Below are 22,133 nucleotides of genomic sequence, written 5' to 3' on the forward strand. Positions count from 1 at the left end.
TGTATTATTATGTATTATTATTATTATTATTATTATTATTATTATTATTGTTATTATTATGTTGTTGTTGTTGTTAATGCACTTACACATTGAGTTCCTCCACATTACATTACATTCCGCTTCATCTGACAATTAGTATCGATTTTAAACATAGAAGGGCCAAAACATCCCTAATGAAAATTAAATTGCACTAAAAAACTAGCCACGAGAGGGTGCTAGAACTGCACAAATGGAAATCAACCTGACTTTTTTTAACAGATGTGTTTCATTTAAATATTGAATGAATCTGACGACGACGATATTGTGGCTTATGTTTAATATTACAATATCGCACATATCGTTACATCCCTATTCATAACTCTTGACACTCCACAGAAATTATAATGCAACTGTCATTGTCATGACAATCCCAAATCAGCCGCTTTAGGGACCTAACACCAAGTTCAAAAGTTCAAAAGCACAATCTTACTGCACGCTTAATCTCACACATTCACATCTTAAAGCCGAGCCCTTATTGTTCCCTCACAAAGCCTGAAGTCACTCTGTGTCCTTCAAAACTGCTTGCTCAGCTTCTCCGTGTCCTTCTCCCGGGCCTCGAAGGCACTCTTGGTGATGCACAGGTCCTCCATGGCTTCCATGATCTCCTGCATATCCGAGGCCAGCTCCTTGTAGCTCTCCTTCAGTTCATCCTGCTGTTGCTTCAGCTCCATGGCGGCTTCCAGGAGCTCTTTGGCCTGGTCGCTGCACTGGCCCCTCAGACGCTCCACGTCCGACAGCATCGTCTCCATGCTCCTCATCAGCTCGTTCAAACTCGCCGCCGTTACTTCGAACGTCTCCGGGCTGTCGTCGACTTGGGAGTTGTCCGCCTCCGCCGATGCCCCCGCCGTCGCTTCTGGTTCTGATTTCCAGTCGTCGTCCATGACTGCTGATGCTTGAGTCCAGTAGCTGGAAGACAAGTGAATCATTCAACTTTTGGATTTTGTGCTGCTCGGCCGGTGCCGACTTTAAGCTCCTTGCAGAGGGTGAAAAAGGCGCTCGTGTGACTAATCTGGGCATCAGTGTGTGCGTGCGCGTTATGTGTGTCCAGGTGCCCACTGGTGCGCCGACCTCTAATCCATTTAGGGGAGCTATCCCAAGCGACACCCTCCAGACGGATTAGCAGCCGCCCTGGGCTTTGACACTCAGGTCCTTGCGCTCCATGAACTCCGCCTAGCAACAAGTGATGCAATGTAACGGTGGGAAAATGATTCCTCTTTCTCATTTTTATATTCCAAGTCATTTTGAGTTTTTGAGCAGACTATCACAGTAATCGACATTCAAATCATATCTCTGCTTTTTAAAGGGATACTTGACTCATTGATCCATTTTCAGCGGTAAAAAGTTGCCTATTAATGTGGTAACCATTATTTTTCATGTACAATTAATACATTTAAAAAGTAATTTTTCTACTTTCTGTCGACTGATGATGACATCACCAGTGCTGAGGAAGTAGGTAACGACCAATCATGGCTCAGTTTACTGACCAAACCCAGAAAACAGGTGAGCCATGACTAGCCGTTACCTACTTCCTCAGCACAGGTGATGTCATCATCAGTCGACAGCAAGTAGAAAAAATACTTTTTAAAGGTTTTAATTGTACATGAAAAATAATGAAGTTACCAAATTCATTCTGGACAATTTTTATTAACTTTTCACTGCTGAAAATTGTTCAATGAGTCAAGTATCCCTTTTAAGTCGGCCCCTAGATGCCACGCCCACCACATCGCTCCGCCCATGCCACTGCTGTTATAAAATGATGCTGTTTCATTCCAGTGTACTGTATGGTAAAATTACGACGACAACTTTGGGGCACCCAAGTAAGACAAATATACCTTTTTTCAGCAACGACATGTAACAACTGAAAATATTGCATACAATCAGAATCGGCCTCAGACATAAAGCAATATCATTTCTATATGAAAAATACCGATACCAGATTTTGGGCCGACATCTATCCTTATATCAAGGTATCAGTACTCACAACGGCGGCCTTGTTTTTTCTTTTTTTATACGATCAAAGACTAGAAATGACAAAATATAGAAAATTGCCGTTAATTTCATATCATTTTAACGTAAAATCCTATATTGGGATATTCATGTCTTTCTTTAAAATGATCTGTCATTGTTTTTTTGTTGTTGAAAATTTATGGATCAAAAATACGAGTGGTATCAGTACTTGATATCGGTATCGTGACTACTGAACAGGTTAGTATTCGAACAGGTATTGGTCTGCCAAAATTTGTGTTGAACATCCCTAACAGTAATCATACAAACCATACCGCAAATGCACTCATTTTTAATACAGTCTGCAGTTTAATTTAAAATAAATATTTTAAAAAAACCAAGCATGTTTCCCCCCCCCCCCCTTCATGATCATTAATTAGTAATCACTGGCTTAGAAATCTTGCATTTGATAGTGACTTCATTTTGATGGATGTTAAATATACTTTATTCATGCACCGGAATTGTCCATGGGAATTTTCTCACAAATTTGAGCAAGAATTTCTAAGAATTTCCCCAACTTTTCCATTTACGCTTCATGGGAAGAAATAACAAAAATAACACACACAAAAAAAAAACACATCTGGAGGTTCTGCGTGTGTAAAAAAAAAAAAAAAAAAAAAAAAGAATATAGTGCCGCAGTGGTACCTACCCTTTAAATGTCAATAGAGATAAGCACTCTTTAGGATGACCTCACCACTTTAAATCTCTTATCATGGCAAGACAACTTGCTCTGCATGGGAGGACGACCAATGACCTTTAATTACAGAATTGTCAACAAATAAAACATTTTGGGATAGTTTATTAATTTATATATATATTTATTGGTTTTACATTATGTGTAATTATTATTCAAAATTCATTAGTGTTGCTACACAAGAGACTGACAACTCTACTGTAATCTTTCAATTTCTTAATTGTAGTGATAGTAGACTTAATGACTGAACATTTCCAACTTAAACACATTCATAAGACATTTACATAGTTTACATAGTTACAAGTTTAAATACAACTGTTACTCATGTCACTGCTTTATTTAAAATTTTCACATTGCATTATAGTTTAAAAGAAGAGGGGAAAAAAAGGTTAGTTATTTAAGCTAATCAGTGCAGCATAATAATATGTAACATAATATGCAACAAATACATCAAACCTTACCTGTTTCTTTGCTTGTTATACAGTATGTGAGTGTCCACTATATGTTTCAGTATGTACACTGTAGATAAGTGGATCCTTTCAGGAACTCGCCCACTTCTCACTAGACGCACACTCCACAGCACACGCACACAACAAAAATATGCTTAAAAACATTGGCTTTGATTCATATATTTTGTCATGTTTTAATTACATCAATATTTTTTAAGCTATAAACTGAATGTTAAAAAGTAGTAATTTATTATTCAAATACTTTAATAAAATGTGTTTTTCCAGATTTTGCAAATATTTTTGACCTTGTAATAATAATAATAATAATAATAATAATAAAAAGAAACCAGCCTCTGGTGATGCTAATTTTGTCAAATAAAAAGAATCCTTCATCGTATGTTTAACCAGACATTTTGTAATTCCCTTGAATTTTCACACGAGGGCAGTGTTGTGACATTGTTGTTCGGACCGCTCAGCATAATGACGTTAATATTAGTCACTCAAAGATGAGGCTATTGTGGATTTATTTTATTTTTTATTTTTTTTAACGGCTCAACACGTGCTATCATTTAAATTCCAATATTGTGTGTATATGCATTTGTGCATGTGGGAGCTGTGTGGGGGGTTTCGGAGTATGGATTATTTGCTATTCAGGGAGTCCAGCCAAGCGTGAGGCAGAGGAGAGAAAAGGATCATTGTTGCGATCCAGATGAGTGTCAGAGGTGCATGGCGGTATAGATTCACTAGTGGGGCTTTTTTTTTTTTTTTTTTTTTTTTTTTTTTTTTTTTTTAAACCCATCAGATGTGGACCATTTTAGAACATGCATTCCAGTCCAGTAGTTGACGCCAATTATTTTATTATTCTAATTATTTTGTGCCAGTACTGTTCAGTGGAAAAGTCGTATATACTTTGCTGAAGAAACGTTATAAGCTCACTTTTAAATGTTTACCTTTCCAGGCTCCAATTGACATGTAAACTAACAGTGAAAACAACACTTGTGGGGAATCTGTTTTCAGTTTAATATGTGTCGTGCAAATGTTCATTTAAAGCATCAGAAGGTTGAAGTTTGTCCAACGAGGGCAGTTTAACCGTTGTGGAGTGGAAAAAACATTTATCATAGATTAAAACGACGACTTGAGATGAATAAATAGCATCACACGCTATGTTCATGTTTCACTCTTCCTTATTTGCTTCCAAAGAAAAACATCTGGTTCATCTCTGTCGAATCCTTTCAGACATCCAGTCATCACCATCAGTCATTTCTTCACAAAATGAAAGCGCTTTCCCTCTCTTTGATTTGTTCACGTAAATGAGAGCATTATGGAAAGATCCTTGTCACTCGAGGAATGGGAGAGAATTATGGGCTGGCACTCTTGCGGTGGTGGACCCTCATGAGAAGGGTCCCTGAGGGGGCACTGTGGACTTGGTTTGGTGTCTTTACCCCTGCTGAACACTACTTGTGGACGCTACTGGGTGTGCTTACAATATATATGGCTCTCTATGTGGTGCTCTGGTGGTATTGTTGTTATTGCTTGAAATACACAGTTAACTCATTCACTGCCAATGACAAATATAGACGTAAAAAATGCAAGCAAAACAGCCAGTGTTAATTTTGAAAAAAAAAAAAATGAAAGTGAAAATTTAAAATTAAAATTGTAATTAAAAAATAATAATTTAGTTTTAGTTCTAGTTTTCTGACAAAATTTAATTAAAGCCTTAGTCATAACTCAGTCACCTGATTGTATTTTAGTCTGAATCCAATTTTAGTCAACAAAAATAAAGAGCAATTTTAGTCGACTAAAATTGGCTTTTGGAGGCCTCAGTAAGACCGAGACCGATCACAAGAACGTCAACGCCCGTGTTGTAGGGTAACAGGAATCCGTTCTACGCACGATGGTAGCACTTAGCAATGAAATTGTTGTCATCGTTGTTATTCATAACAACAATGATTAATAACTATGAATGAAAACAATTAATAACTAAAACTAAACTCAAATTTCTTGTCAAAATTTGCCCTGGCTGTTTGCTTGGATTTTTGACGTCTATAGTCGTCATTGGCAGTGAATGAGTTAAGAGTGTGATGGATTTACAGTAAGATTGAATCAGAAAGTAAAATGGGACAAGGAATTTAAAGGCAAGGCAAGGCAAGTTTATTTGTATAGCACATTTCATACACAAGGCAACTCAATGTGCTTTACACAAGGAAAGACAACACATAAGCATAAAAAAACAGTAGTTAACATTCAGAGGAAGAAAAATAAATGAAAATAGTTTACAGAATTTACTAAAAAAGAACATACAATAACAATATTAAAACATTATTCAACAAACTTTAAAACATTTAACATATGGAAGTTTAAAATAATAATAAAAAAAAAATAAAAAAATAAAAAGCTTTTTAAAAGTCCCTAATCAAAGGTATAAGAAAAAAAGCTAAGTTTTTAACCTGGATTTAAAAGCATTTACACTCGGGCTGACTTCACTTCTGTTGGCAGCCTATTCCATCTGTCTGCAGCATAATAGCTAAATGCAGCTTCACCATGTTTGCTTCGAACTCTGGATTCCGCTAGTTGGCCCAAGTCTGTAGATCTCAGAGCCCTGCTGGGTTTGTACTCAATCAGCATTTCTTGGATATATTCAGGACCCAAATCATTTAGTGATTTATAGACGAGTAGCAGAACTTTAAAATCGATTAAAAGGGACTTCAACCCCAAAATTCTTTTTTACAATGTTCAATGCAGCCCCACTGGGCCAAACACAGTATTCTAATTAATATTGCATTTAGGAATATAATTAAAGCAGCAAAATCCTCCTGTTTTTATCCATCTCTGGTGGCAGCCATTTTGTCGACTGAAAATGACATCACAGCTGCTCAGGACTGAGGTAACGACCAATCAGGGCTCAGCTTGCAAACGTCACATGGCCAAACTGTGACAACAGGTGAGCTGTGATTGGTCGTTACCTGAGCCCTGAACAGCTGTGATGTCATCTTCAGTCGACAATGTGTAGTGGCAAAATGGCCGCCTCTGAGATGGATAAAAACGGGTGGATTTTGCTGCTTATTTCACACTCACGTTCACACCAGTAACCCAAACTGAACCCAAGGTATAATAAATAGCATGTCATGCTAACCGAAAATGATGTGTACTGGCCCGGTCAACCAAAATTATAAACGACTAATGATCAGAGAGAAATGACTGAATGTGGTCCCGCACACAAATCCCCAAACTCCAGCCTAACGTTTTAAAAGACACTTACAGTGGGTAAACAACAAGGAAGACAGAAATTGAAACTAAATTCCACATGTGAGTGTTTTCTTCAAAGAAGTGGAACTGCACAAACAGTTACAGCCTGGGCCCACCCCAAGCCTTTTATATCTGGATCACTTTCCTTCTTCTGGTAAATGGGTGGGATTCCGGCTCCTGTCCCTTGGGGGAAGAGTACAAGTGCACAAATGGATAATTTTTTTCCCCCTAACAATAGGTAGGAACTCCCTCGCTTTTCTTCCACACAGCCACTGAAACAATTTGGAGAAGGCTCAGTCAAAATCATTGAGATTTGATGATGGGACATGCCGGGAATGCAGTTAAAAACTAAAGTGTGGACACCTGTTGAAAGAGGATAGGAATAGTTCACCTCAGGAGTAAGGTTAGATACCTTAACATAAATAAAGAGCACAAAGCTGTCAAGCACATGCCGGGAACTGTCGGAGCAGTCGCGCTCCTGCTCATGCGAGGTTAAAGGTTAAACAGGAGAACACATATTTTTGTGGAAATTACAAGGAATGAGTCAAGTTGATTTTCGAATGACTCGTCGATAGGAACATGTGGGCCCTCATTGATGACTTTACTTCATTCGTTTTTCCGACAAATTGCGTAGCTTGGGAATGCTTGTGAAAGTAATATAAACCAGAGCTTGAGCAGGGTTGAAAGAAATTTCAAATAAGATGAGAACAGATGTGCGTTTCATGTTGCTGCTGCCATTTAAAAACAAAACCCTAATAAAGTGACGAAACAATCAGACTAGAACTAAACAAAGAATGTTATTGTTGTCTCGTTCAATCCAGTTGTTCCTATTAGAGATTCCCACTGAAACTGATTTCACGCTGTCATGTTTTGCTTCCTTTTGGATATTTCCTGTCCTCTGCAAGGACCTCATTTCATCTTATTGAGGCTTGGAAAGCAGGTTTTCAGCCACCAGGGGAAATTTGCTTTGGGTCCGATCCTCTCACAGCTCATTACAGTGTGAACTAATTGCATGCTAACTTTAGCGAAGCGGCAGCCTACTTCCATCAGTCTGCTATCTGTAAAGTAGGCTGGGATAGCAATGTGGCGAGAGCCGACAGTTAACATTCTGGCTTCTTGAAGAACGTTCTAGAGAGAAACATTTCATTTACCTGAAAAATGTGTAAAGTGATTTGTTTACTTGCCTCAAAGGAGCCTTAAAATGAGAGTTTTTAACTTCTTAACATAGCAAGGTCCACCTTTACATTTTTTTGTGTAAAAATAAGATAAGCTATGTTGAGTGAACATTTATCTTGAGTTTATGCAAACTATGCCTATTTTTAGGGATGTTCGATACCACTTTTTTTCAGACCGATACCGATACTCAGACCCTCAGTACTCACCGATACCGATACCAACTGCCGATACCAGTAGTACATTTTGACAAAAAAAAAAAAAAAATCACTAAAAGATATTTTTAAACAAATGTATTTCCTTTAATTTTGACAAAAAAAACAAAACAAAACAGCACAGTCACTCTTCAATAGTCTTAACGCTCAAAATAAAACACAAAAATGCTCTTTTAGTTTAAGATTCACAATTTTGAAGCATTTCCAAACCGGTGAAGTTTTGGTGAAAAACTGCTGCAAGCTAGCGCCAGTTACAGGCAAGGAGGACTCACTTAACGTCTTCCCCCTCTGCCATCGGTCGCTTGTACTCGTCAGCGTCACGAGTACTCGAGTACTTGAAAAAAGGCTGGTATCGGCCCGATACCGATACCTGGTATCGGTACTCGCCCATCCCTACCTATTTTAGATTAACTTTAACTTGAAGTTGAACAAATTCGAGTTAAACAATTTCCTCATTTAAACGTTGAGCTAAATTGAGCTAATTTAAGGTAATTTGAGCTAAACAGAACAAAACCGCTAAAGTAGCCTATACTAATTTAATATGAGCTAGAGTAAAAGGATCCAAGCATCTGTGAGATCAAATAAACTCATATAAGTTGAGCTACACTCAAAAAAAACAAGTTAAGGTAAACTAAGCTAAGATATTTATAGCTAAAGTAAAACAAGCCTACACATATTTGAGATAAATCAGACTAAATATAACCATAGAAATTAGTAATATATAAATTAAGAAAATGAGCTAAACTAAACACAACCAAAGCATAATTTGAGCTAAATTACGCTCAATTAAACTTAGCTCTTTCCACTTGAGATACAGGAAGTGTCTCACAAAGCTGCCTTTGTGTTTGTTAAACATATTGCATTGTGGTCAAGTGATTATCTATCTTATCTAAGCTATCAAGCTCCCGGTTAGTTTACCTAAACGACTTCATCAACTCTGCACCAGGTGAGCCCAGCCGGTATGATGTAAAGACAAACGTGTTAAAAATAGAAATATGACATCATTTGACAGGTTATCTAATGAGGGTCATACAAAGACGAGCTTCTTTGCTAATGATGTTCACATAAGTCTCTTAAGACGCTCAACTTACAACTTTTTTTGTTAGTCAGTGATCTTAGCGGCTCTACAGTGTTTACATGTTACACGTTTCCTTTGCAGACTGAGCAAGAGCAATGGTAGTGATGACAGATACACAATATTTCTTCTGACTGTGCTTGCATTCCCTGTTTCACTAGCCGCAATGGGACTTGCCTGACACTGGTCATGTGAACAATTTATGTATTTATTATCTAGCTAGGCTAGTGCTACAGATTTTCATGACTGTTTTCCAGCATGACGCAATGTATTGAGGCAATTATCTAGTAGGAAATCATACACAAAGTTACTTTATGAAAGTACTATCAAATCCAGAACAATGGTTTATTTAACACATTCATTGCCAGACCAGAAAAAAAAATGCATCATTTGACGTCTTTTTCCGTCAATGGCAGTGAATGAGTTAACATGGCAGATGTCGCTCTATATTTAGCAGCAGGGTTGCCTGTGGATGAAAGCGCTTCTATTTTCCCACTTAATCAGCACATATAGTATAATAGGGTCGCTACACGGGCAACGGCCAGAGATGGCATTACACACCCTCTCAGGCATTTCCTGCTTTCCTCATGAGCTAATGACCATTAATCCTGGCAAACTCTCGACAGCCCATTCTGTCTCAGGGTACGCTATCACAAAGGCTCTCCCACACGAGCGCGCCAGACCGTGGCTCGCAGTATTTCCCAGCTGATGGTGGAGATAAGTTTTCTCATGCGTGGAGGTGTCTATGTGCTTTGTATGTGCACGGATGTCTACAGTACGGCAGCCATATAGCTTGGCCCAGGGGGAAACTGTCGAACAATGTACTCCTGATGCCAATCTGTTTAAAATTGCTGTCAGAATGTCTGTAACACAGTGCTAATGTCAACAAATGTACACATTATCCTGACAGATTTTTGACCTGCAGGCGTTGAACTTCTTACTCGGCGTCTAGTAATTAAATAACCTGTTAAATAGGCAACATCTCAACACGCTCATATTGCTTTTGTTTACAGCATAGGATGGAGTGTATTGCTAATACTTTGGTTTTCTTTGGCAAATATTAGGAAATAGTCAAATCTTACCAACCACCAAATGTAAATGGTACTTCATTGTGGGAATGCTGAAGCATTCCCACATATGTTATTGTGATTTTCATTCTTCACACTTTTTTTTTTGCCGCGTAACAACTCCCACGTAATACTTCCAATTTACATTACATACAGTATTTGCACAATTTAACATTTATTATCAACTTTTTTCCATTCATTTTCAATGGGACAGACATTGAAATTTTGCTTGGTGGCACAGTTGGAAAAGTAAATTGTCCGGTAACCAGGAGGTCATAATTTCACAATTTATCTCTCAATTTACTTCATAAGCATTCCACATGCATTAAAAATGTTAGCATTCATCTTTCAGCATTCCCGCGCAATTTCTCCAGAAATTGCACTTAGTCTAGTTTATATTGCGCTTTTCCACTTTACAAGTGCTTTACACTTTGACTTCTCCTTTACTTACTGTTGACGCAGCATCAGAAGCCACTGGGGGTTCAGCATCTTGCTCAAAGATACTTCAACATGGTCATGATGACCTGGGATCGAACCCTCAGCGTTGATAGACAACCACTCTACCAGAGAGCCACACCACCCGCCAATGGGTAAGCTAATATTCTTGATTTATTTATGCATAAAATGCAAACTTTCAATGAAACTTCATAGAGGGTTGGTGGATTGGTAATGATCTGGATGGTTCACTACGTATAGCAGCAAAGGAACTATCTACCAATAACTTCTCTCTGTTCATCACACTCCATGAACCAGGAAGTAGCTTGATAAGGCTGTGAGCAATGGTGAAATTATAGTAAATTTATGTAGCTATAGTTGCTATTTACTCTTTAGCTTTTACCTTGACAGTTATTGAGTGAACATAATTTGGCTTGAGCTTACGTTTAATTGGTCGTGCTTTGAAAATGTACCAATTGTCATTGTTGAGGTTTTATATTAATTGTGAGTGGACCGCAGGAAGAATAGTTTCTGCGCTGGACTAATGGGGGATCCTTAAATAAAAACAAAAACAACATTTTTACATTTTTGTTGTTATAGCCTTGGTGGAGGTCTGCTCATTGTTGAGGGACATTCTAGTGATGGGGTATTGTTAAACTGAACAAAAATGAAGACGCTTATATTTCAAGTTGGCGTTTTGAGACTCCCCAGAAGATGAACTAACTAATAATAGCAAAAAACGTTCTAAAAGTGCTCAGTTTGTGCTGTTAAAAATGAAACAGTCTTTTAAGCACATCCATGACCATAAATGTTTGACTTGAGCTCCAAACTATTTGGGCTAAGAGACTTGTCCGTTCACGTCGGAAGGGGAAAAAAAAAAAACGATTATAACCATCTATAATGTCTTTCACTGGAAGCCGAGACGCTGACATGCCGAGAGGTCAGCAATGTTAATAGACAGCTTCGGCATTGTTTGTCTGTTCAGCTGCTACCTGAGGCCAAATGCTTATCACTGTCAGGATTTTAGTGGTTTCAGTTGACAATGAAGTCATCCAGCTTTGGGAAAGCTGATATCGTACGCGAAAGCCTCTAAGGCCGAGGCGGCCAAATGGAACGCCAAATCACCGGCATTATTATCGCTACAAAGTAGACCGGGACCTATAAATCACATTGAAATTAACAATACAGTCACGAGACAAAGGGACGCACACATTTCCTTCGACCACAGTATGTGTATCAGATATTTCTCAGTGGAATAAGATTACATTCCATGTGGGAAAAAATAAAGGGCATAGCAAGGAGGGGCCAGGATGTGAATAATAGACCTGTTGCTCCGTTCCCTGGGGTTTGCCCATTATGACCCCATTTTTTATTCAGGAGACACAAACAAATCAAGCACCTGTGTTTTTGTGTCCCATGATGGATTTAGGATTTATTTTATATAAACATGTGCTTATTATATTCTGATTGACGGGTAAATGATACATTTAAGCTCCTCAATATTTTCCCCCAGTACAATATCAATTTAGATGGCAAACATAAATATGTAACTATAGCCACTAGCCTTTTTAGCTTAGCTTAGCTTAGCTTAGCCGCTAACTGTTTGGGAGATGACTAACGTGGCTTCACCCAAACTCAATACAGTTTGCTTGCTAGTCAATACATTTATCATTTGTCCCAAATGACTTCAACATGATACTGGGTTTAAAATTAATAATTCACTATGAACCAAATGGGTATGTTGTAGCTAATATGTGTGCGAATATAAGCTAATTCGCCTCGATCAGTTAATGGCAGTTTTGTTTGTTTGTTTGTTTGTTTGTTTGTTTGTTTGTTTGTTTGTTTGTTTGTTTGTTTTGTTCCCCACATCACAACTTGTTTTGTTTTTTTTCATTCTTCAAATCTTGTGAGAACATAACTGGAGACTCAACAACCTCTAGCCGTATTGTGTAACTTTAAGCCTCCAATACAACAAACATCTCCCAACCTGTTGTGTCAGATGTTAGATCTGTGAGATTTCTTTTTCCAGATAGATGCGCTTACAGTGAAAAGCACTTTGTTGGTTATGTGTAGGAGTTAATACTACATGAAATTAAAATCATAATTTCTGTTGAGCACACATCAAACACCGACTCTTAGACTTTGACAGTAAAATGATAAATGGTGAGCTCGCAGCTATGACGAATGTTTTTGTGCTGGACTTTAAGAAAGGGAATTCTCCCCATGATATCTTCACTTTTGTGCTGCAAAACATTTCTCAGAGCTCCGTAGGTTCCAGAGACGCATCAGTGTAAATTGGTAGATGTTCGACTAGCAGGTCTCATTTGGGTCTCCTTGAGAAGCCGACTGTTAGATAACGCAATAAATTGATATAAATAAATAATCCAAGACAATAATCCCTTATTTGATGCAGCCATCTTGGGTTGGGCTTTTGTTTATGTGAGACAGAGACTTGGCTATTTGGAAGCAGATCAATAGAGGAAACTGAACTGCACACCAAAAGAAACAGACCAAAACCACTTGAAGATGTGGCACTGGTGTGGTTCGGGTCAGTTGGTCTGACACACAAACGGTACACGGACCAAAGACACAGACAAGATTTTTATGACATAAATCACTAACTCCTTGGACACATTTTGGCCCGTTGTGAAAGATTAGCAGTGTGAACGCTCAGTGAACCAGGATCAATCCATGTATCATTTTCTACTTTGGTCTGAACCAGAGAACTAAATTACAAGACAGAATCCTCTCTTAACCGCTCTTAAGCTGCTGTGATGTCACACTTTACGTATCTGACACCGCTATTACCATATAGCATAAACTTGATGGAAACAGGGCTTAAAGTTTATTTACGAATATGACTGCAGCGACCAAAAACTTCTTCTCTAAGATTCATTTAAACAAAATCAAAAACCCATAGTCTTAATACACACCTGTTTTTTTATGAAGGGTCTCTTGCAGGTGACCTCATGTCGGGATTCGGCTTTATGGGTTTGCAATTGGTCTTGTTGTTGCTGAGAGATGTGATACCTGCTTGTTTTACAAATCCTTGCTCGAGGGAGAACGCTGAACCTTCTCTACTCGAAGGAGGAGGGCACCAGGGGGGTCGCGACCTTTCACCTTCGGCTGGTAGCCTCCCCCCGCTGGCATGTCACATGTCAGGGCAAAGGCGTGACGGTATTGATAATAGGGGGAGAAATTGAGGAGACAAAGCACGAAGGCCCACTGGATCTTAAATAGTACTTCATATAGTGTGTTCTGAAATATGTCACTTTAAATCAAAATATGGCCCAGGGGCCAGTTGTGGCCCCTGTCACGTTTTAAGCGACCCGCGGCATATACTAAAAATGACATTTCCCACTGATAAATTTCTTTTAATACTGTGAGTTTTTCTGATTATGCAAAGGGAAGTAGTTACAAATAAATTAGTAGCAATGTTTTCCTTCAATACGCTAGTAAAAAATTGACATTTTCCTTTTGTAATACTTTATTATAAAATTGAAAAAAATAAGAGAAAAAAATTCTAATATAAGAAAAACACATTTATGACAAAAGTTACAAGGACAAACATAATATATGCAAAAAAAAATAAAATACAGTACTTGTACTATTTTTTTCCTGTTCCATGTGTCTACTTGCTAGTAATCCTTTTATTACAGTGAGTCCAAATGGACTTAGCGGTCATGCATGACTGATAAGCTGTAGCACATCCATCATCTCCTGTGCCTTACGCCGCACAGCTGAGTGACTTTTCCTGCCGGCCACACAGGAAAAGGCAAATGAGTGGTCCCTATACCCGAGCTGGCCGTCTCGCTTTACGCTTGTTCATTGATACTCGCGACACGGTAAATCCCTGCATGAAGGTGTGTTGTTCAGCTCTGGTGAATGGAGTGCCTGTGCAGGATCGGCACATGCGGCCAGCTGTTAAATCTTTTAAATTAAGCGCAACTGGACGATGACGTGAAGTTTTCTGTGGTCTGAGTTGCAACTCCGACGTCAACATTTAACGATGGTTTGATCATCATCGTTATGTTTCTTTGCAGCAAGTTCTCGTGAGATTTACAAACAAATATGATGAATACTTAAGCACTGTACAAGAACAAACAATACCATGATTTCAAGGTTGATCGGATTAGAGCATCTGTAGAGTAGTGATTCCCCAACCATTATAAATTAGTGCGAGATCTTCAGGTGTGTTATTCAATTGGTCCAAAAATGATCATTTACCTTTGTTCATCTATAGCAAGGGTGTCCAAACTTTTTCATTTGAGGGCCACATCCAGAAAATCAGAAGGACGCAAGGGCCACATAATGTTGTGAAGAGAAATTGTTTTTAGTCCTAAAATTGTACAAATAATTTATCTGTGCTTTTGCATATTTTTTAGAAAAATGCTACATTATATAAAACAATTTATTTGTAATATGGCAGTAAATTATTATAGTTTGGATTTTTTCATTTTAGTTAGTTTTTATTAGTTTTCAGGGTGGTTTGTGTTAGTTTTTATTAGTTTAGTTCTTTAAAAAATTTGCTTAGTTTTAGTTTAGTTTGTTTATTTCAGTACTAGTATTAGTTTTTTTTTGTTTTTTTGTTTTTTAAATGTGTATTACTTGTGCGCAATATTTAAAAAAAACACCATGGGTGCAACGTCATCTGAAGGTGTTTTTCTATTGGCTGCTGCTAGATGACGTCACTTCTATGTGACATACTTTCAATCGTCATTATTCCGGTTGATATCAAAATAAATCTACTAAAAGTCACATTTAAAATCATCCCCAAAGGCTCATGCATTAAATTAATTACCAAAGACTAAAACGAAGGACGTTTGCTATAATTATAGTTAGTTTTAGTTAGTTTTGTAAACATAAAATGTGGTTTCAGTTTTTATTTTTTAAAAAGCATTTTCATTCTTATTTCGGTAACAATATTGTTTTTGAGTTTTAGTTTTAGTTTTTTCCATTAGTTTTAGTTAACTAAAATAACCTTTCATGGCACCTGTTTTTCGATACCCTCCCTTCTTACTTTGAACATCTCCAAACATTTTTGTTTTGTTTATTTGATTTCAACTGAGTCAAATGCCATTTTTAGCATATGTCGCGGGCCACTGAAAAATGGACGGCGGGCCGCAAATGGCCCCCGGGCCGTAGTTTGGACATCCCTGCCCTAACAGGTTAAGCAGTCAAAAAAGATGGCTGGATAGTTTCACTTTAACAACATTGCATTTTGTATGAGAATCCTACTTAGTCCCAATAATCCTATTTGGTTGATCCATTTTGTTGTCTTGATGGATAAGCGCACGCTCTGCTGCTTCCTGTTATAATCCAAACAAATTCGCAGTGCTTGTGTTGTGTTGGCCAGACTTGATGGATATCGCCATGTGTTTCCTGTTGTAGTCAGGTGTGTACGGGTAGTTGGTCTCTCTTCAGGTCCAGCCCACATTTCCACGCCTGGGACTGGCAGCAGCAGACGGACATGCTCAGACGTGCTTTTGTATTGCAGTGATATTTTTGTGTAGAGAGAACCCACTGGAGATACTTCCTTTTTTACTGCTGAATAATAGTTTCCTCACGCTTTTGGATTTTATTGTGTATTTATAAGCCCAAAAAAAAGAACGAGACAACCTTGAACCAATACACACATGCTCACAGTTAAAATGAACCAAGCATTACCCGAGATGACCATAAAGGATGTTTCATGCTTCTACGGTGCAATAAAGAGATGCTAACCACCAGCTAGCTTGCGAGCTAACAGGCTTCCGGAACTCCTCGGCCTGTTTTTGTAGAATATAAATGTTTTGTAAAATTGTGCTATGAGAGTGATAGTCCATCCATCCATTTTCTTGACCGCTTATTGCTCACAAGGGGGGGGGGGGGGTGCTGGAACCTATCTCAGCTGGCTTTTGGGCAGTAGGCGGGGAACACCCTGGACTGGTTGCCAGCCAATCGCAGGGCATGAGAGTGATAGTATTATTTAAAATACACTGTTGGGCAAGTCCCTACAGAAGGTCCAGGTCGCAAATGCATGGAAATAGCGGCGGCTTGACAACAGCTCAGTTGGTGCATGCCAGCACACAACACTCGATGATATTTGTTGACTATGCCCCGTATGTCACAACAGATCCTGCGCATCTGCCGACAAATGGATGTCAAGCAGGAAAGCGCATTCCTGCCATCACACCTGTAAACTGTGATTTAGGCGCAGTTTTACTCTACTTCCAACCGCCACTTACTTTTAACATTTGCTGCCAAAACACGTTTGGTGTAATTATAAGCTTTGAGAAGACAGACGGGAGGGAAAGTTTAAGTATGTAGAAGTATGTCAACATGTTGGAGAGTTACTTTTTATGGGCTCAAATGAACAAAATTCCTCTTATAGAGTTATCGTTATTGTTATACATGATATGAATTCTTGTAATTGCAGAAAATATACGATCCCCGTGTGGTTGGTCCATGCCCATGGCCCCTCCCTCCCTTGAGGCCAAAGAGCTCGGAGGTCATTAGTAGGGCGAAACCGAAATAACTGACAGAAGCAGGCCAGTTGCAGAGAGCGTGTGAAGAAGCCTAACCTTAACTGCTATGTATAATGGTGAAGGTCCCTCTGCAATAGCGATGTATGAATTCTTTTTCATCCCTTTAGTAAGGGCTTCTTTGTTGGGACCTGAAATCTGGGATGTCATCAGAAATTATTTGGAAAGATTAAAGTCTGTCAAAGGGGGATTTGGCGGGAGATTATACCTTCATTTAAATTTCAACGGCTCCGCTGGTAATTATATGATACACTGATGACTGGCCCATTTGCACAGGTTCTCTCAAAGAACAATAGTTTTTATATCTAAGGTCAAACATGATCTGCTCCGGAATGCTTGACAAGCTTTGAATGTTCTGATCAAAGAAAAGAATGGCAATAATGGAGGAATCTTGATTTTCATGATGAATAAATTTCATAAAGTCTAACTATAACCAAATTAATTGGAAAGTGTCAAGCAGTACTTCCCATAGGAAATAATGGAAATCCAATTAATCCGTTCCAAACACCCAAAAGGTTTTTTTTTTTTTTTTTTTTTTTTTTAACTTTCAGCGTAGTCCCCATCTTAAAACGAAAAATAAATTTTCATTTTTCCAAGACTTCAGTTATGTTCAATGAACCAAATCTACCAAATGAAAGAAAACAATCTCTCCTTTCACCAGGAAAAATAAAGTTTGATTTTGCGTTCGTTTATAATCAGCTGTTTGTGGAATCACAAACTGCTAATCTCATATCTAAAATGGTGCGTTGCTGCCATCTACTGGTGGTTGTGCATTAGCAAAGTTATTTCCAAACTTGAAATTAACAGTGAAGCAGCATCAAACCTTCCCCTACCAATTCCTGGTGAAAAACGAAGTTGACAGAGAAACTCGTCAGTGGCAGGGAATGCATTAAAAATCTATAACAAAACCAAATAGGCTCCACAGTAATCTGTCACCATTATTATCTGCACAGGCAATATTTTTGGTAGAATTTTAACATTCTTAACTGTCAATCAAGGGTAAATATAGTCAACATTGCTGATACATCGCAGTAATAAATTTTAGGTTTTTAGGATCTCTCTCACTGAACTGAAGTGTAGTGCAGTTTCCCAAAATTTAGATAGAAGTGGAAATCATGTGTTTGACTTGAGTTTTTCCACTGTCCATGTTACAAGACAGCTAAAGAAAACCCAAAACAGACATAGAGTGAATTCTTCGATTTAAGTATTCTACATAGCCGCTATGCTAATGCAAAAGCAACTCTCACTTGAAGCCAGATTGTGTTGTCTCTCGTGTGCCCTCCCCAAGACCTCGTATATGCCCTTTCTTCTCTCTTGTTGTGTCTACCGTCTCCATGAATACGGCTCTCTATTCCCGGCCGTACATTCATTTGAATGTACGTGAGAAAGGCGGAGGGTCATAATGACCGGTATAAAAAAGCCGTGGCAAGCAAGTTGGCAAACACTGAAATTTATTTAGCTGCCCTATTAAATTAGAGAGCAGGCAGGATATGTGATCTGAAGTAGCTCAAGTAAATGTTTTTGAGGCTCTGGTGGCAAACGTTGACTTTTGGCTGCTTTTCTCCTCACAGCTGGGCTGCGTGGGCCGAGCAGCTGTGTTTGAAAGTTGGCACGGACGGTTTGAACTACTACGCGGGGCCCGTTGCTTACAGAGCGCATGTTGTCCGTATGACAGGCTGCTCCACAAGTGCTTACTTGTTATGTGTCATTTTATTTGAATATTGGGGTGGTATACTTATTTAAAGCGGAAGTCAAACCCCCAGAAACTTTTTGACAATATGTTCTATGTAGCCCCACTAGTCGAAATATGGTATTTTGGTTAATATTTCGTTAGTGGAATATGAGTTAACCCTCAAAACAACCAATCACAGCTCAGCTTCAGAAAACAGGTGAGCTCTGATTGGTTGTTGCCTGAGCGTGAGCAACTGCGATGTCATCATCCGTCGACAATAAGTGGCAAAATGGCCGCCCCCTGAGGTGGATGAAAATGGCTGGATTTTGCCGCATAACTCATATTGCACAAATGTAATATTAATCAGAATGTCATGTTTAGACTAGTGATGTCATGTATAACATATTATTGCCAAAAAATGTTTAAGGTTGACTTCCTGGATGCTCACTGAACAAATGTAACATTTTTTGTTGTTTCATACTAGTTTTGTGACTTAAAAGTGGGGGTCACCACTTCTTGGGTACTGATTAATATTAGTGTTGTTCCGATACTGTTTTTTGGCTCCCGATACCGATACCCAGCTTTGCAGTATCGGCCGATACCGATACCTATGTTTTTTTTTCTTTTCCTCAACATGAAAAAGCTGTACTGCCATTGGTTCAGAGCATTCAAGGGCCATCTTAGATCGGTATGCATTGAACATGTCACATACCAGTGAATGTCATACACCAGCAAGACACAAGATGCTGCATCCAAAATCCTATATTAGTGTTGGATTTAATGGTATCGGCATGTTACTTGTGAGTAGTCATAGTAGCCATATCACCGATACCGATACCACTGTTTTAATGCAGTATCGGCACCTATGCCGATACCAGTATCGGTATCGGAACAACACTAATTAATATGAAGCCATACCAGTAATTCTAAAATAATGTATTTGCTCGAATTACCTATTATATGCTATCATATATTGTTAATAATGTGACAGCGACCTCTTTGAAAATTTGACCTACTTCTTGGGTACTGATTGCTGCAAAGGATTCCCAACTTTGAAATCACTACTTTTACTTTTTTTTTTTTTTTCCTGCTCAAAATCCTATCAATTTTATGTTGTTAATTGTAATTAATATTTTTATTTTTATTATTTTTTAATGGACATTTTTGTCTAAATTTGCATTGCAGCATAAAACTGCACAAAAACGCACGCCACAAACGTATTTGTTGTTGTTTTTTGGGAGGCCATAATAGACTAATGGCCTCTTTCTTGTTTTTTTGTAATTAACTTCTTTCCAACATTTCCCCCTAACTTGCTTTCAGTGAATCAGCCCAACTATGAAGACTGATCATCTTTGGGCTTTGGTCTTCAACGCCTTTGTGGTCTTGTCAGTATGTGCGTGGCTTGGCGAGGGGCAGCGGCCTCGCCCTAACAACAAACATAAAAGTAATTTATCTCCCCGGCACAGAAAAGAGAGAAGCCCCCCTCCGCCAGCTTCCCTTAACCACCCCGCCACCAACTCCTTTTTATCCAACTCTCCCACACAGCAGCTGTTCCTCTCACTTTCCGCACTCCCTCGAACCCTCCCTGTCTTCCCCCCCAAGCAGCAGCCGAACTATGATGCCTTTGTTTTATTGTTTGGCAGCGTTTTTGCCTCCCCCCCCCCCGCTCGTATGGAGCGAGACAGGGGTTCGACTCCCTCGGAGTGCGGATGCTCGGCAGTGAAGCGTCGGATTAGGAGCAGTGGTTGGCTTCTAAATGAGCTTTTGGGAAGGCGTTACTTTTTGGCTAGCCTTACAACACCTGTTTATCTGGCGCAATGCTCTTTGTGCTGAGGTTGCGTTTGTTAATGGTTTTTACCCGCACGCTTTCACAACTGCAGTCCATTTTTGGCTGCTCAACAAACAGAAATACGTCAGTTTCACCCTTATTATTATCGCTGCAACTCCAAGATCTGTTATCTTGCTTCCAACTTGTTTGCAACAACGCCAAATACAAACTTTCATTTAATATTGCCAGATTTGGCATCTTTCTAAAATAATGCAGATTTCAGCCCATATTTGTGGCTCCGTAGCGGGCTGCTGTGTAAAAATAAATAGGACGCTGGTTTCCTGCACCTCCTTTACGCTTTCCCAACTCTGCGCCGTCAACGTCTCGCCTGTGGACATTTTGGGACGATAACAATCAGAGCTGTTTACCCTTCAGGGCCACTTTTCCTCATCGGAAATAACTCGGAGTAAATGGACAGAGAGAAGAGAGACAGCACAAACTGAAATAGAGATAACTGCTTCATGGGGATTTGGCGCCGTATAAATAAATGCCTATTTTTATTTTCGGAACTTTTTTGTTATTTCAGCAGCATTGCTCCATGTGACTTTGAGTTGGTGTGACTGACTGTCAGACTGTCAGGTGGCAGAAGTACCCGCACTCTGTACTTAACACATTCATTGCCAGACCAGAAAAAATAATAATAATGCATAATTTGACGTCTTTTTCCGTCAATGGCAGTGAATGAGTTAAACATCGTAAAAATCAATGAAGCAATTCTAAATTGTTGATATAATGTACAGCAGGGGTGTCCAAACTTTTTCCTCTGAGGGGCACACACAGAAAAATAGAAAGCTGCAAGGGCCACTTTGATTTTTTTTTTTTTAGTTATTTATTAACACATTCATTGCCAGACCAGCAAAAAAATGCATCATTTGACGTCTTTTTCCGTCAATGGCAGTGAATGAGTTAAGTAAACTATCCTAGTTGTGTTTTAAAAAAGTATTAAAAATAGAAGTGTTGATTTCACGCCTATACTAATAGGGGCAGTTTGCAATTAAAGGGGAAGTCAACCCAAAAAAATTCTTGGCTATATGTTCTATTCAGCCCCACTAGTCTTAAATACAGTATTTTTGGTTAATATTGCATTAATGTAATATGAGTTAAGCAACCAAATCCAGCCGTTTTTGTCAATATCAGAAGGCGGCCGTTTTGCCACTTGCTGTTGCATGAAAATGACATCACAGTTGCTCAGATTTCAGGTTGCAACCAATCACAGCTCAGCGTCAGAAAACCGGTGAGCTGTGATTTGCTGTTGCCTGAGCCCTGAGCAACTGTGATGTCATTTTCAGTCGAAAGCAAGTGGCAAAATGGCCGCCCCCTGAAATGGATAAAAATGGCTGGATTTTGCTTCATAACTCACATGTAATCTTAATCAGAATGATATGCTTAGACTACAGTACTTAGGTCACATACAACATATTGTCAAGAAAAGTAATTAAAATTTTTTGTCAGATTTATTCAAACTGTTAGTATAAGCTTAAATGATTAAAATGATCTGTAAAAAAAATGTTGCGCTAACTTGTTGTCTTGTTACCCCAGAAAAGCACATTATTCATAAAAATTGAGTGTTACTATTAGTGTTGTTCCGATACTGGTATCGGTAGAGGCGCCGATACTGCATTAAAACAGTGGTATCGGTATCGGTGAGTACTCACAAGTAACATGCCGATGCAGAATCTTGTGTCTTGCTCGTGCACGACATTCATTGATAT

General features: G+C 38.8%; 2 protein-coding genes across 3 annotated transcripts in view; one reads left to right on the plus strand and one right to left on the minus strand.

Moving 5' to 3' along the window:
* The window catches only part of LOC144010444 (pleckstrin homology domain-containing family G member 1), an 89,450-nt gene that overhangs the window by 4,952 nt on the left and 62,365 nt on the right, over nucleotides 1-22,133 (plus strand). Inside the window, exons 1-2 of one of the 2 annotated variants that reach the window (XM_077510774.1) lie at nucleotides 477-1,235; nucleotides 10,425-10,552. The exons of the other annotated variant lie outside the window; for it this stretch is intronic. Of the exons in view, the coding sequence (XP_077366900.1) occupies nucleotides 10,549-10,552 (4 nt within the window). The 5' untranslated portion in view covers nucleotides 477-1,235; nucleotides 10,425-10,548. Of the gene's footprint in view, nucleotides 1-476; nucleotides 1,236-10,424; nucleotides 10,553-22,133 lie in introns of those variants that run through there. 2 annotated transcript variants of the gene reach the window in all.
* On the minus strand, nucleotides 302-3,264 carry LOC144010447 (uncharacterized). The gene is made up of 2 exons (XM_077510779.1): nucleotides 3,199-3,264; nucleotides 302-945 (listed from the first exon to the last, which is right to left on the minus strand). Exon 2 carries the CDS (start codon nucleotides 918-920, stop codon nucleotides 552-554), a length of 369 nt encoding a protein of 122 aa, XP_077366905.1. The 5' UTR covers nucleotides 921-945; nucleotides 3,199-3,264; the 3' UTR covers nucleotides 302-551.

This window comes from Festucalex cinctus, chromosome 21 (assembly GCF_051991245.1).
Source record: "Festucalex cinctus isolate MCC-2025b chromosome 21, RoL_Fcin_1.0, whole genome shotgun sequence".
Taxonomy (NCBI): Eukaryota; Metazoa; Chordata; class Actinopteri; order Syngnathiformes; family Syngnathidae; genus Festucalex; species Festucalex cinctus.

Coding starts and splice junctions, on each gene's coding strand:
- LOC144010447 (XM_077510779.1), bottom strand. CDS start 920: ATGGACGACGACTGGAAATCAGAACCAGAAGCGACGGCGGGGGCATCG.